The 12,706-nt window shown below is 34.8% G+C and overlaps 2 protein-coding genes across 7 annotated transcripts in view; one reads left to right on the forward strand and one right to left on the reverse strand.

The window, feature by feature from the left end:
* Positions 1-978: 978 nt before the first annotated feature.
* Positions 979-7,426, forward strand: Gnpnat (glucosamine 6-phosphate N-acetyltransferase). 3 transcript variants are annotated; one of them, XM_066298634.1, is made up of 4 exons: positions 979-1,386; positions 4,120-4,345; positions 4,712-4,901; positions 6,929-7,426. In XM_066298634.1, the coding sequence occupies exons 1-4, from the start codon at positions 1,369-1,371 to the stop codon at positions 7,086-7,088; spliced, it is 594 nt and encodes a 197-aa protein (XP_066154731.1). In that variant the 5' UTR covers positions 979-1,368; the 3' UTR covers positions 7,089-7,426. The 3 variants fall into 3 exon arrangements, with proteins under 3 accessions (XP_066154731.1, XP_066154733.1, XP_066154732.1); XM_066298636.1 differs by having other exon boundaries at positions 994-1,073; XM_066298635.1 differs by lacking the exon at positions 979-1,386 and adding an exon at positions 3,633-3,694.
* mim (missing-in-metastasis) overlaps positions 7,417-12,706 on the reverse strand; it is a 131,960-nt gene continuing 126,670 nt past the window's right edge. For all 4 annotated transcript variants that reach the window (XM_066298610.1, XM_066298609.1, XM_066298607.1 and 1 more), the window contains one exon: positions 7,417-10,801. In XM_066298610.1, the coding sequence (XP_066154707.1) occupies positions 10,694-10,801 (108 nt within the window). In that variant the 3' untranslated portion in view covers positions 7,417-10,693. The remainder of the gene's footprint in view (positions 10,802-12,706) is intronic.

Raw genomic sequence — 12,706 nt, forward strand, 5'->3', positions numbered from 1 at the left:
AAAAATGAACGGGGAATCCGTTTTGATTTAAAAAAATTTGCTACAAGGAGGCACAAAAAAGTTATCATAATTTGAACGTTCACTAGTAAGTTGCGTACAGCGCCCTCTGTAAATTTAACGAAAATTTTAGCAAATACAAATTTGGCACTGCGAAAAATCCCAAAATATCAAATTTCACGGTTGTGTCTTAATATTTGCTTGAATTATTAGAAAAAGTCAAGTTTGCCACCCTGTATCTCAAAAACTGAGCCATATTCAATATACATTTATTTAACATTTTCACCTTAATCGACTGTTAAAGTCTAAACTGGAACAACCTGTATATTACGTGATTTCCCATAATTAAAATTGATTTTCTAATTGTGCGATATTAAATAATTAATTACTTTTAAGATAACAATGTCTAAGTTTTTATTATTACTTTTATGCTTCTTTTTATATTTATTTCCAGTTTCGTATAAGAAATACAAAATTAATCAGACAACCGGCAACACCGGTGACCTTCAACATTATGACGTCTATCAGATTTCATACTGAACGACTTTCGTGAGGTAGAATTTCCTTGCTTTTAATTCTATCTCGAACTGGGATTGTGGGAAATAATTTTTTTTTTGTTATGTTTATGCCTTGTTTCGACGTTGTTACTAGAGTACTATTATCAAATAATTGAGTAAAGAAAATACGTTTAGTAATTTATTAGTTATAAGAAATTTCCTGGGTGCATGCAGACTTTTGTCATTGAATGTCGCGAAGCATATGCGAGAAGAATATGCGTTTCGGTGTATCCCGTGTGTATGTATAGTATATCCACATCCTTTGAATGTTATGCAAGTCATAATGTTCAAATCAAAAGGTTCCTGTTCTAAGAATCGATTACGATTTTCGATAAGAATAGACACTTCATCTCTATTCGAATAAATGACTTCGAATGTTCTATTTTATTCGAACTCATGTCGCGAATCGTAAACATATGTTTCTGACGTTTAACATCTCGAACGTACACATTGCAATTCGTCCAATAGTCGATTTTTTTTTAAATTCATATTTTTATATGAAGGCGAAGATGGAAAATGGTAACTATTTATCCACTGATTGATTAATAATAAAATTCATCATTCGCGGTAACCGCGGGACTCAACCTCAAGCAGATTTTTATGTTAAAATATCAGTTTCGGTTTTTACTTTCACATCAGTAACTTTGAATATGTAAAGGACAAACTATTCAATAATTATCTGAACCTGAACGTAAATCAAACTGATAAAAACAAACAACCAGTTTGCCTTTTGTGAAAGTTCAAACCAGTGCTAGTAGCCAGTCAAGGTTAGCAGTGTAAGATTGCAGTATTTAGTTCCTGTTCATCTTGCAAAATGGTCATAAATAATAAGGTAAGATAGTATTTGATGAGTTTAAGACACCTTTTTATCACCTGAACTGATAATACGTCCCGCCAGGCATTTTCTGTATAGTCCTTACTTGTAATATAGAGCCAATGCTCACTAACATATGGATTATTTAAAACATTTTTTTGCGAATAAGGATTCACACATCAGTAGGGGTTGTTGGAGTTGAATTTAACACTATTCTCAATTAAAATTGACTGAGATTACATATACCTTTTGTTAAGGGCTCAAATACACATTCTCGTTAAAGTTTTGAGGCCAAATCAGTCATTTTCACCAGAACCCAGAAAAAATTAGAATAAACGATAAACTGAAATGTATGGTGGGTGCATATTTAAATTTTATGAAACAGCCCAAATTTCTCTTGTTTATTGTTGATTGAAAGTGGAGTATTTCATAAGTAAAATGTGCTGAGATGATTTTTTTAATGGCCACAGAACCATCATCAAAGAAGTGGAAAATCAAAGGAAATGCATACACAATGAAAGCTCCCATAAGCGGGCAGTAAAGGTTCCAGGTTTTTTGCCCGCTTATGGTAGGTGTCCGTTTAAGAGAAAACTTCATTAAATAAGACTGAGATTTTTCAAATTGATAAATGCACATAATGTGATATAGTCTATAGATGAATATGTATGTAGTATGGACATGCAAACACAAAGCTTATAAAAAAATAAACAAAAAAGGAAAGTTATTTAGGAGCAGCTTGGAAAAATCTTAAAATGCTCAACTGCTTAAGCTTCCTTTGCTATTCGTTCATGAGGCACTTCTGATAAAGACATTCCAGATTCTTGATTCATTCAAGAGCCTCTTAGAAATCTTTTTTTGAGTTCTCTAACATAATTTAAAGCTTCGTCATAGCGCTTTATTTTATTTTCCTCTCCTTGAACATCTGCATTTTCGTCATCTGACTCGTTTTCATTATATTAATTAAATGCAGTAATCTGATTTTTAAAATCATCATCTTGGTTTTGTGTATTTTGATCAATATTTATAAACTCTTCTAGATTCTGGTCATTGGCAACACTCAATTCCTCAGCAGCTCTAATCATTGTTATAAGAATAGATAGCAGCAAGTTGTCTTCTGGGACAAAACGGAAAGTTTCATATATGCTTCTCTGAAAGAGTTTTTGATTGTTACTGGATCGACCTTTTGCCATGTCGTTTTCATGAAGTGCGCTGCATCCAAAATAAAAATGTTTTTTAAAAGTTCAGATAATGATTTAGCACAATCCATATTTGATAAAATCTGTTTTGAGATCTGAGTGCGGTAATAAATCTTATAGTTTTATAGACACCTTGAGCTCAATGATTTGTTAAAATTAGTGAACTTCAGTAAGTGGCGAATGAATTTCTCTGAGAACTACGTGGATATCGAATATTCATATATGATCTGATGATATAAATGGTTCCTTTCAACTTCAACACTTTACAAATTGCATTGGTAAACTTAAACCAGAACTGCCAGGATCTCAAAGAAATATGCCAAAAAGGCCACTAACATTTTACTAACATCTTGATCTTTATCAAAATTAACAAATAAGTAGAAGGAAAAATAATACTGATATGGACAAATAGGTACGAACATTCTGTATTCATACATTTTTTTTTGATAGAATGTTAGTAGGATTTTGATGAGTTGACAATGTTACTTTAAATGTTCAGTAAATATTGATGCACTTCTTTTGTCACAATTCATGCTCGGAGAATCATGCAGCTACATGGTTTATTCAATAAAGTTTCTTCATGTCTTAAAAGACTAACGGTTCTTCACTTCTGCTATGAGGTTCGTGCCACCAACATAGCATATATGTTAGCGTTGTCTCAATATAAGAGTCAGATAACTTACGAAGAGAGTTGGTCTGACGATGCTAATATACACTAGGCAATTCCAACCGTTGTTTCCTTAAAAAAGGTGAAAAGTGAATTACATCATTAATTTTGACTATTGTTTAGGATCATATGATATTAAAATTTTCTTGATCTTGATGATCAGTCTGCAATATTTCCACTCTCCTTGAAACAATTACTACAAGTTATTTGGCGTTAGCAGTCAGGTTAGTAAGCGTAAACTAAAACATGCATTGGTTCATACTGATAAGCACGTTAATATTTGTCATATTGGATATTTACTTATTATTCATAAGCTTGGGTATTTACTGTCACTAATCCTCTGAGTTATCAGTGAAACGTTGACAAGTTTTGGTTTCGTGTAAAAACAGCAGATAATCCCGATAAGTAACAACACTACTTAAATATAATTTGAAGTGTAAAGTACTTGGAGAGGAAAATGTTGGTAAGACGGAGTTTTTTTTAATTAAATATAAATATATTATGAAAAATAATATATAATTAAATTAAAATAATACATTAATAACTTAGTCGTACCATGACAGTCTACAAGACCCTTTAGGATTAATGCTGAGCAATTCGGTAATGGGATACCGGTAACTTTGAGTATATGAATGTCCCGTATTTTTCGCATTAATTATTAATGATTATTTAAAAAAGAAAACGCAGTTTGAGGAATATCGGTATGTGAGTTTACTTGTGAGATACTGCTAATAACTAATCTAAAATAATTTAAAATATGAAAATATTTTGAAGATTTATTTCTGAGTTAATAATCTTTACAAACCTTTAAATCTTTAAAATGATTGCTCAGTTATTCACTATGATGTTTTAATTACCGTGATAGTAACATACGTATATTCTTTGTAGGTAAATGGGGAATTTCATCCGTCATATCTCTACAATCCCGATTTCCTTACGGGCCTCGATTGGAACTCGGTCAAAAGCAGCGTTACACCTTTTGTAACAAATGAAGAACCGGGTGAAGACTATTTCTTGATTAGGCCCCTGCAAATTGATGACTGTGATAAAGGCTACCTGCCGTTGCTGAGCCAATTAACTATAGTAGGGGATATTTCAAGATCAGAATTTGAGGGTAAGTCGTGGAACTTGGGGAAACTCTCTTCAAAAGACTCACGGTTGCAGGATTTCCATTGTTAACGGTTTATTTATTGAAGAGTCATAATTAATAATGTAATTTTTGTTTAGTAACAATTCTCAATATCGTTTTAATAACGTTTTTTCCACACCCGCTGTGAATTGCGTTCAGCCTGCTTCATAAATAAAATTATCTAAGACTTTGTGTGCTGAACCAATCCAGCGTCTCTTAAGTCAACCGAAAGTCCCATATATGTAGATCCAATTCGGGACACACTGTGTAGAAAATTAATAACCTAAATTGTACTCACAGCGTAAGTAGCAATAGTCATTATTAAATTAAATTAATAATTATCATTTTCAGCTCAGTTCTTAAAAATGCAGAAAGCAGGCTGTTACTTCGTGACTGTTATTGAAGACATTAGGGATAGTAGAATAATCGCATCGGCAACTTTAGTTACTGAACTAAAATTTATTCATAAATGTGCGGAACGAGCCAGACTAGAGGATGTTGTCGTTAATAATTCTTATCGAGGAAAACAATTAGGAAAATTGTAAGTGATTTTCACAATTTTGTGAAATCGTTAATTTTTATTTTAATTGAGCCAAATAGTCATTATTGATTAATCAAATTGTCCCATGTAATAAACTGGAAGCACCGTCCATACAAGTTAGGTGGTTGAAAACGTAAAGTGTAGTTGTCATTTTTAACCACTTAAGTTGCTCAACGCTGCCGTCAGGTGTTTTTGTAGTAACTTCAAAATTATACAGGTTGTGTGGATGGTAACTCATTCCTGCGTCACCGTATACACTCTGTAAATGTTGTTGCTTTAACTTATTTAAAGCTTGATATGATTTAAACGAGTTATGAGCATTTCGTATCGATCCTACGGTTTCAGAGCGAAATATATATATTTATAAATTTAAATATATCAGTTCCTTTAAATGCTTTAAGAGCAATATTCCGTGTTTGAACTTATGCAAAGCCTAGTTCCATAGATTTAGCCTAAACAGATTAGCTTATCGTTCTTTTCAAGATTCATAGAAAATTTTCTACATGTGATATATCTTTATATTAGACACACTGTATATTATTTCGTTTCGCGTATCGCAACTTGTAGAAAGGGATCTCGAGGTTTGTGGATGTTTGCAAGCCATTGTATGTGCCGTTGATATTGTTCGGCCTATGACTCGTACCTTTGCAAAGGGCAGATTGTGTGGGTTTTCTTAATATATTTTCGTACCCATATCGTTCCTTAGATGATTCAGTCGAGCAGCGGCACGGCAGCTAACAACACGTTCGTAACGTGGAATAAACCGATATTGAGGATAATCAGGTGTTCTTACGTTTCAAAAGCTCATGTCTTCATAACGTGGTTATCATATAGCTGCCAATCAGTTGATGAACGTGGAGGCTGTGTATCTTATATTTAGATGTCTTCAAGTGTGTCTTGTGTTATTGATATTTAATGTGGTGTGTCCTAGTGCGTGCCATCAAAAACTTTTGTGGTCAAAGTGGAAGTTGTGTTACTCGTGCTGGTGATGCTCGAAGCTGCGGTCCTCCTTCAAGAGTGTGCAGAACCAGGTCTCCGTCCGTGCTCTGTCATGTCAAATTGCCACGTTAAGCTGCTGTTTGATACGGTGAAATGCGATAGAATGTACGAGCTACGCCTTGCGTGGAGGCCCTCCTGGGTGGAGGAAGATGCCATTGAATGATTGCACGCACGGGATAGGATGGTGGGAGTAGAAGTAGACGTCATTCTATGAATTCCTAAAATTCGGCGATGGCCGATTATGATGTATACGATATTTTTTAAATGGATTTTTGCTAATTAAATTTATTTAAATCATTTGTTAACCTATGAATCGCACCCGATACAACTTGGAGTCATACCCAGAATGAAAATGTTTTTTTTTTCAACTACTGTACTGCCTGACTAGGACTCAAATAAATCTTCTTGGCCGTGAAGTGATTTTTCTTTTATCCCTTTGTCCTGACCCTACTCCTGTAGAAAATGCTTACATAAATTTTCGTATTTTTTAAATCAGCGCGGAGAACCCCAGCGAAGAAAATAACAATGTACAGGGTGTGTCATTTAAAATTTAAGTAACGGTGTTATTTACTCTTCAACTGCAGACGCTAAAAAATCGTCAGCAACACAATCGGCTTTTTTAAATTTGAATCTTCCATGCAATGGCTCGAATAAATTTATTATGGTGAATATATAAAAGCTTAGAAAATATTCATCAACATATCGATATGTATTACTCTGCAGTTTATAATGTGTAATATGCTATTTGTGTGCAATGTAGTTTTATAAAATGTTCGTTTTACCCAAAGCTGATACTTACCGAGATTTGTCTTTTATAATGGACAATTCGCGGTCGTATGATTTTAAAAATGTCCATAATTTCAATACATTTCTATCTAGTATCGCGTCCTATTTAGATATCTAATTCTAGCGATATTCGCGATTTCCCCTTCGTGAATTTAACTTTATTGATATTCGTCTTTTTAACGCAACTACTGTTATTAGCCATAGGCTTATTACGGTTTTAAACAATTTTCTTTCTGTTCTAGGATTGTCCTCACCGTCACCTTATTAGCAAAGAAGTTTGGTTGCTATAAAATGTCTCTCGACTGCAAAGATCAGTTAGTTCCGTTTTACAAGTCGCTAGGCTATGTTTTGGAGCCTGGCAATTCCAACTCAATGATGCTACGCTACGAATCTAAATTATGAAAGTTCTAGGCATAATGGATTTCTACGAAATTATTTAAACAATTATGAGATTTTTTGTACCGGAAACTCGCCATTTACAACCAATTAGGATAATTGTAACGGTATGTAGCTACATTACCGACCACCGTTTAGTATTTATTGAGTTAAATAGGTTCGGGATTGATGCAATGTTTATTGATATTAGTATTATTTAGTTTTACAAGAATTCATGATTAACTTCATTTTTATTTACAACTTGTCTTTTTATCGTCCTGTTAGGACTTGGCTTTGCTCAAATTGTCAAACGTTGAAAATAATCATTGTAATGAGGATAATAAAGGTTTGACAATTATTTATTATTAACTTTATTTTCCTTTAATCATGCACAACACAAATAAAAGCAACCCGCTTCAAACATACATCGTTATTCCAATTACGTTCGATTATTTTGAAATGTTTAAATAATTATTACTAATGCGTACCATTTTAAACATGGATACAATTCTTTAGTGATATACAACATATCAAAAAGTTACAAGATATTGTGTCACTGCATCTAGATTTGCAAAATTATTCGTGATCAGCCTTGTAAATCGATGACTCATAAGTTTATTTTTCAATCTTTTCTTAAAATACCTACCTACCTATACGTTAAAAATGATTAAACCGTTTATTTCTACGATGTCTTTTCAAAATAAATATTTTTCAGATATTTGCAAATCGGTCCAGATTCATACTTTGCAATTCTAGATTGTGCAGGACATTGTATTTTCTACGACAATGGATATTAACATGTATATACATAGTTAACATTGTTAAATCTGATATTTTACTTAATACTCTACTATAATAAATTACCTAGGTCTTGGAAGATTTAACAAGCACATGGATCCATGTTGAGCAGTTCAAAACGTGCTAAATGCAATTTATTGGTACACTTAAGTCGGCTTCTCCTTCGCGAACCTCAACCTTCCAAGATCGAAGTAACACACACTTGTAAAAACAACTTTGAAGAACACTGAATAAGATTATCTAAATTAAAAATCTTCAAGTACGTAAAGGTGCACTAAGTGGTTCATTTGAAGTAGCAGCAACTGAATACTACGGGAATTGTGTAAATCTTTCGTATGAGTTCAGGCAAAAATTGGTGTAAATATCGCGCCTTAATCCGAGCACCCAGTGCAAAGACTTAGCCCCAAGGTGAATTGAGACATTCTTTCGTTTATTTGTCGAATACCTTACTAGTTCGTGTACCAAATTTGAGTCCCGCTTACTGAGAACAGCAGTTTCGTGTAATATTCCGAGTCAGCTAAGATGGAGCAAAACTTGGTCTGCTTCGGATTAAACGGGTTGTTCAAGCCTAACATACACACATGTACTGAATTGAACTGTTACGTGCGCTTAGTTTGATCTTTGCTCTAAATTGGTTATCGTGGTGTAGGCGAAGTATACGTGTAGTAACATAAGAGAGATCATTTGATCTGCCTCATTTACTCCCAAAATAAATTCAGTGTTCCACGTTTGATTCGGAGTGACACCGCGAATGAAGAAGTGGGACGGTAGTCGGGCCAAATATTTGTTGCATGTGGAATAAGCTACTAAGTTGAAAATTAGGGCAAATCTAATAATCACACGTAGTGATTCGACTCCAAAAGTCGGGGTACTCGTCGGTGGTACGGAACCGATCGAGATCCATATCCGGGAAAATCAACGTATCCGCACTTTAAACTATTACTAAAACATGCTTATTTTTGAAAACCGCTGATGAATTCCTTTTGCAACAAATTCTACATTCTCATCGCCTCATTAAGTGCGAAATGGCATAACAAATCGTAAAGTTTGTAAGTTCTGGTGGAGCTATTAATGTAATGGATGCAACATAACAATGACAGATTTCTTCGTCGATTAACTCTTTAACTCTCATTCTTACGCCAACCGAGTAATAATCCAATTTCGTACTTGTAAAAATTCTAAGCTTAGTTGATGAAGTTCGACAGCAATTCCCGCGACATCACAACCACGTCGGTTTGTCAGATATACCGTTTTTCACACTTACTTTTTATATCAATTAAACAACCAACTAATCGTTCAACCGATCTAAAGTCTGCAGTGTGCGGTGGCCCATGCAGAACGCATGTTAGAGTATTTGGCAAGTTTTGCTCCTGGTGTCGTTATTGTTGGTGTTGAGTCTGTATGAACCCGATCGTTCTCGCTCAGCCTCGAGCGTGATTTGATTTCTCAGTACGCGGTGAACAACATTGTAATATTCAACGATGATACTTGGAACTCACCTACAGTGGGATTGCCCGTGAGAACTGTTCGATTTTTCGTTCGTACAAAAACGCCTAAAAAATGGAAATTGGGAAGTTGATTTATTGATTGCACTGAAGCACAATTCTTTACATTAACTACCAATATTTTATACTTTTTCAGTTTTGCGTGCTGAAAAGTGATATTTCCTTTTAAACCATTTATTCAACGAAACCGCTTCTGAGGCTGAAAATGTATTTGGTCTCAAATGAATTTCAACGTGTACGTATAATTTTGAATTGATGTTACGGGAGTACTTCCAACCGAGACGGCCAAGCTGAGGGAAAGCAAAACGTGCACCTTTACTCGAATTAACGGAAAGACCTTATGTTACTGTAGTCGCGATATGCAGCTATGTTTACGGATACTTAAAACACGTATTATTGAGAGAACAGTAAACACTACCTATCTAACTAAACTAAAAATAGTCTTTAAATTAGAAGCTAATCAGATCAAAAACAGACAAATAGACTTGCGCTATGTTCGCTAACAATCTTTGAATATATTAAATTTCTTAAAGCTATATACATGGAGCTAGGATTATGAATTTTTAGTCGTAATTAGATACTTAGCTAAGTAATTTGTACATTTCTATAAAATCAGGAAGTACTAGTGTTTGAACTTAGCTAAAACAGTAAGAGTTATGGAATTAAGGCTGAAATACCTACTACTGGCTAACGGTTGAAAGTATACTGACTAAACGAAGGGAAGAAGCGACATCTATGATACCAGTCCACATAAAGATACTTATGAAACAAAAGACTGTCCAATTTTTGATAACTACATACGTGGCAAAATACAAAAATAATTCGGTCGTTCGACCGAGTTTTTCCAAAAATGGACGTCAAGTTATTGTATAGTTCGAAAACATCGATTTTACTACATGTCTCGCACCATTACCATATCTAAGGTTCCATAAATACATTTATCTAAATTTAATAATCGGTTATATAATGTGCAACTGAACGAAAGGATCATCTCATAACGAATGGTTAAATCGAAGTTATTAATTAACTGTTAGTCAAAAATTGCCGTCCTGATTACTAGCAACAGTTTTTTAAACTCGATGGTTACTTATCGATAGTAATTGATCGTTTTTCAAAATTCATATAGTTTTTTCAAAAAATAATTAACACGACTGATTGACAGCGTCATTATATTGCTGGCAGTTGGTTTGAGTTAATTTTAAATTAACATAAATTTTAAGTTTGAAGTGAAACCCCCGAAAGCTTAATCGTTAACATCTATTGCTTAATTTGAGATAAAGCTAAGTCACCTACAAAAAACATTTAACAGTACAAAGACAATAATAAGTTCTAATAAATTTTCGGTGCAGACCGATCGTTGACGATTTTGGATCTCTTCAGTGTAGCCCCACGCTTGATCTGATCCATGAGGGACTCATGGCATACTTTCGGATCAGGCTGCAAAACAAGTAAATCTATTGTATACTTTTATGATCAAAAAATTTTAAGTACGTATTATAGTGTGTATTATTGCAGCGCCAAGTTGAGAAACCGGGGAATCACCATATGTATTATAACAAGTGCATAATTGTCAATGGATTTTAGGGCAGTATGCATGAACACAGTTTAGGATGGCAAAATCACGAGTACGCGTTCATGTCCGTTCAATTTGGTCGATACCGTGCATTATGCTATTTCTGAGGGTGGATGTTGGAATTCCTATACTTCCAAAACGCAAAAATATAATACTACGTACCACACAGGGTGTCCCAGGGAAAAGTCTCCACGCTGAAAGCGCTTTCTGTTGCTAAAGAAAAAAATCGCTAAAACACGTCAATTTTGATAGGGAGGAAGAAGCGAAAAAGCTTTTCTTCGAAATATCATCCCTTTGCCTCTGGGAACCGCCCTTTGCAGTTTTCACGTTCCAAGAGAGGTCGCGTTATACCTCATTTGAAAGATAATTTTATTCTCCATATGGACAAGTTTTTATTTTTCTATTTTTGTGCATCGGTTTTGTAGAAATTGAACAAAAACAAAATAACTCGATTTTGACGATAAACGTTATTTTAATGAACGCTGAAAGTGTGCCGTTAAATTCAAAACGTCTCGACGCCCCAAATGGATGTCCAACATTCCATTTAAAGTGGAAAAACCCCAATTTTTCTGTACAAACAACAACTTATTGCTATTTTCCTCTGCACCTAGTGGTTTTAGGACTTCTTGGCAAGACATCGCTTTGCGGTTCGTTTAATTTTTAATTCGATCGAAATGGGGTACACGTTACAAGAGAGAATCGAGATCGCGAGTCTCCATTAGGAAAACAGTAATTCTGCAAGAGCGGCAGCTCGTGTCTTCAATTTAAAACGTCCTGATGAAATGGTATCCCACCCATATATGTACTTAAGTTGCTAACGAATTTCAATGGGACTGGTTCCGTTCGATATAAAAAAACACGAAGTTGACCCCTCAATGAGAAGTGATGTTGATCAAATTGCAGTTCTGGGCCATATTCAAATGGACGACTAATGAAAGGTTGCCGAGGAATCTGGCGTTTCAAAAAGTGCTCTTTACAGGCTTGTAAAAGAAGTAACATTTTATCTTTATGGCATAGAACTCGTGCAGGCATTAAACAAGGACGATTTCGATCGTCGATTAGAATTCTGAGAACCTTTGGGGCCATGATACGTTTAAAGACAAATTTGTTATATAATACAAAATTTCCTGATGAGTTCTGTTTAATGGCGAAATGAGCAGGCACAACTGTTGTTACTGGAGTGACATCAATATGTTTTTTTGTTCCGAGAGATCCATACTCAACAACCACAACAATTGAACGTGTGAGCAGAGGCTTTGGATGATCACATTGTTGGACTATTTTCCATTTCTGGAAACTTAAATGGAGAAAACTACAATCTACAACTTTTAGAAGACGCTGTATCTCCCAGGATAATTGACATACTAGAACAAAATTCCGCCTCTCAAAATAGGAATTGGTTTTCCAACAGGATGGAGCTCCTCCACATTACACTACTGCTGCCCGACAATTCCTAGATGAAGAATTCCCTGGAAGGTGCGGCGGCAGACGAGAGACAGCGGAGGGGCCCTCTGACCTTAGTCCCTTGCATTTTTTCTTAAGGGGACATTTGAAGACCAAAATCTGTGACACGCAATCCGATTCTCTCGAGGAGTTACGTGCCCGAATCGTCGTAGACTGCAGGTCCACAACAATAGAAACGTTAGACGATGTGCGACGACGTTTTGAAGATCACCTGTATACACATCGGCATGGAGGTCGATTTAGGCAACTTTCAACATTTCTTACGATCAAATAAATAAAATATCAATAAATATGATAAAAAGCGA

The sequence above is a fragment of the Euwallacea fornicatus genome, chromosome 31 (assembly GCF_040115645.1).
Source record: "Euwallacea fornicatus isolate EFF26 chromosome 31, ASM4011564v1, whole genome shotgun sequence".
Taxonomy (NCBI): Eukaryota; Metazoa; Arthropoda; class Insecta; order Coleoptera; family Curculionidae; genus Euwallacea; species Euwallacea fornicatus.

What these genes read in the sequence shown, in the direction of transcription:
- Gnpnat (XM_066298634.1), top strand. An exon ending in TTCAAGATCAGAATTTGAGG is followed by an intron (nt 4,346 to 4,711) that starts GTAAGTCGTGGA and finishes TATCATTTTCAG; the next exon opens with CTCAGTTCTTAAAAATGCAG. An exon ending in GGAAAACAATTAGGAAAATT is followed by an intron (nt 4,902 to 6,928) that starts GTAAGTGATTTT and finishes TTTCTGTTCTAG; the next exon opens with GATTGTCCTCACCGTCACCT.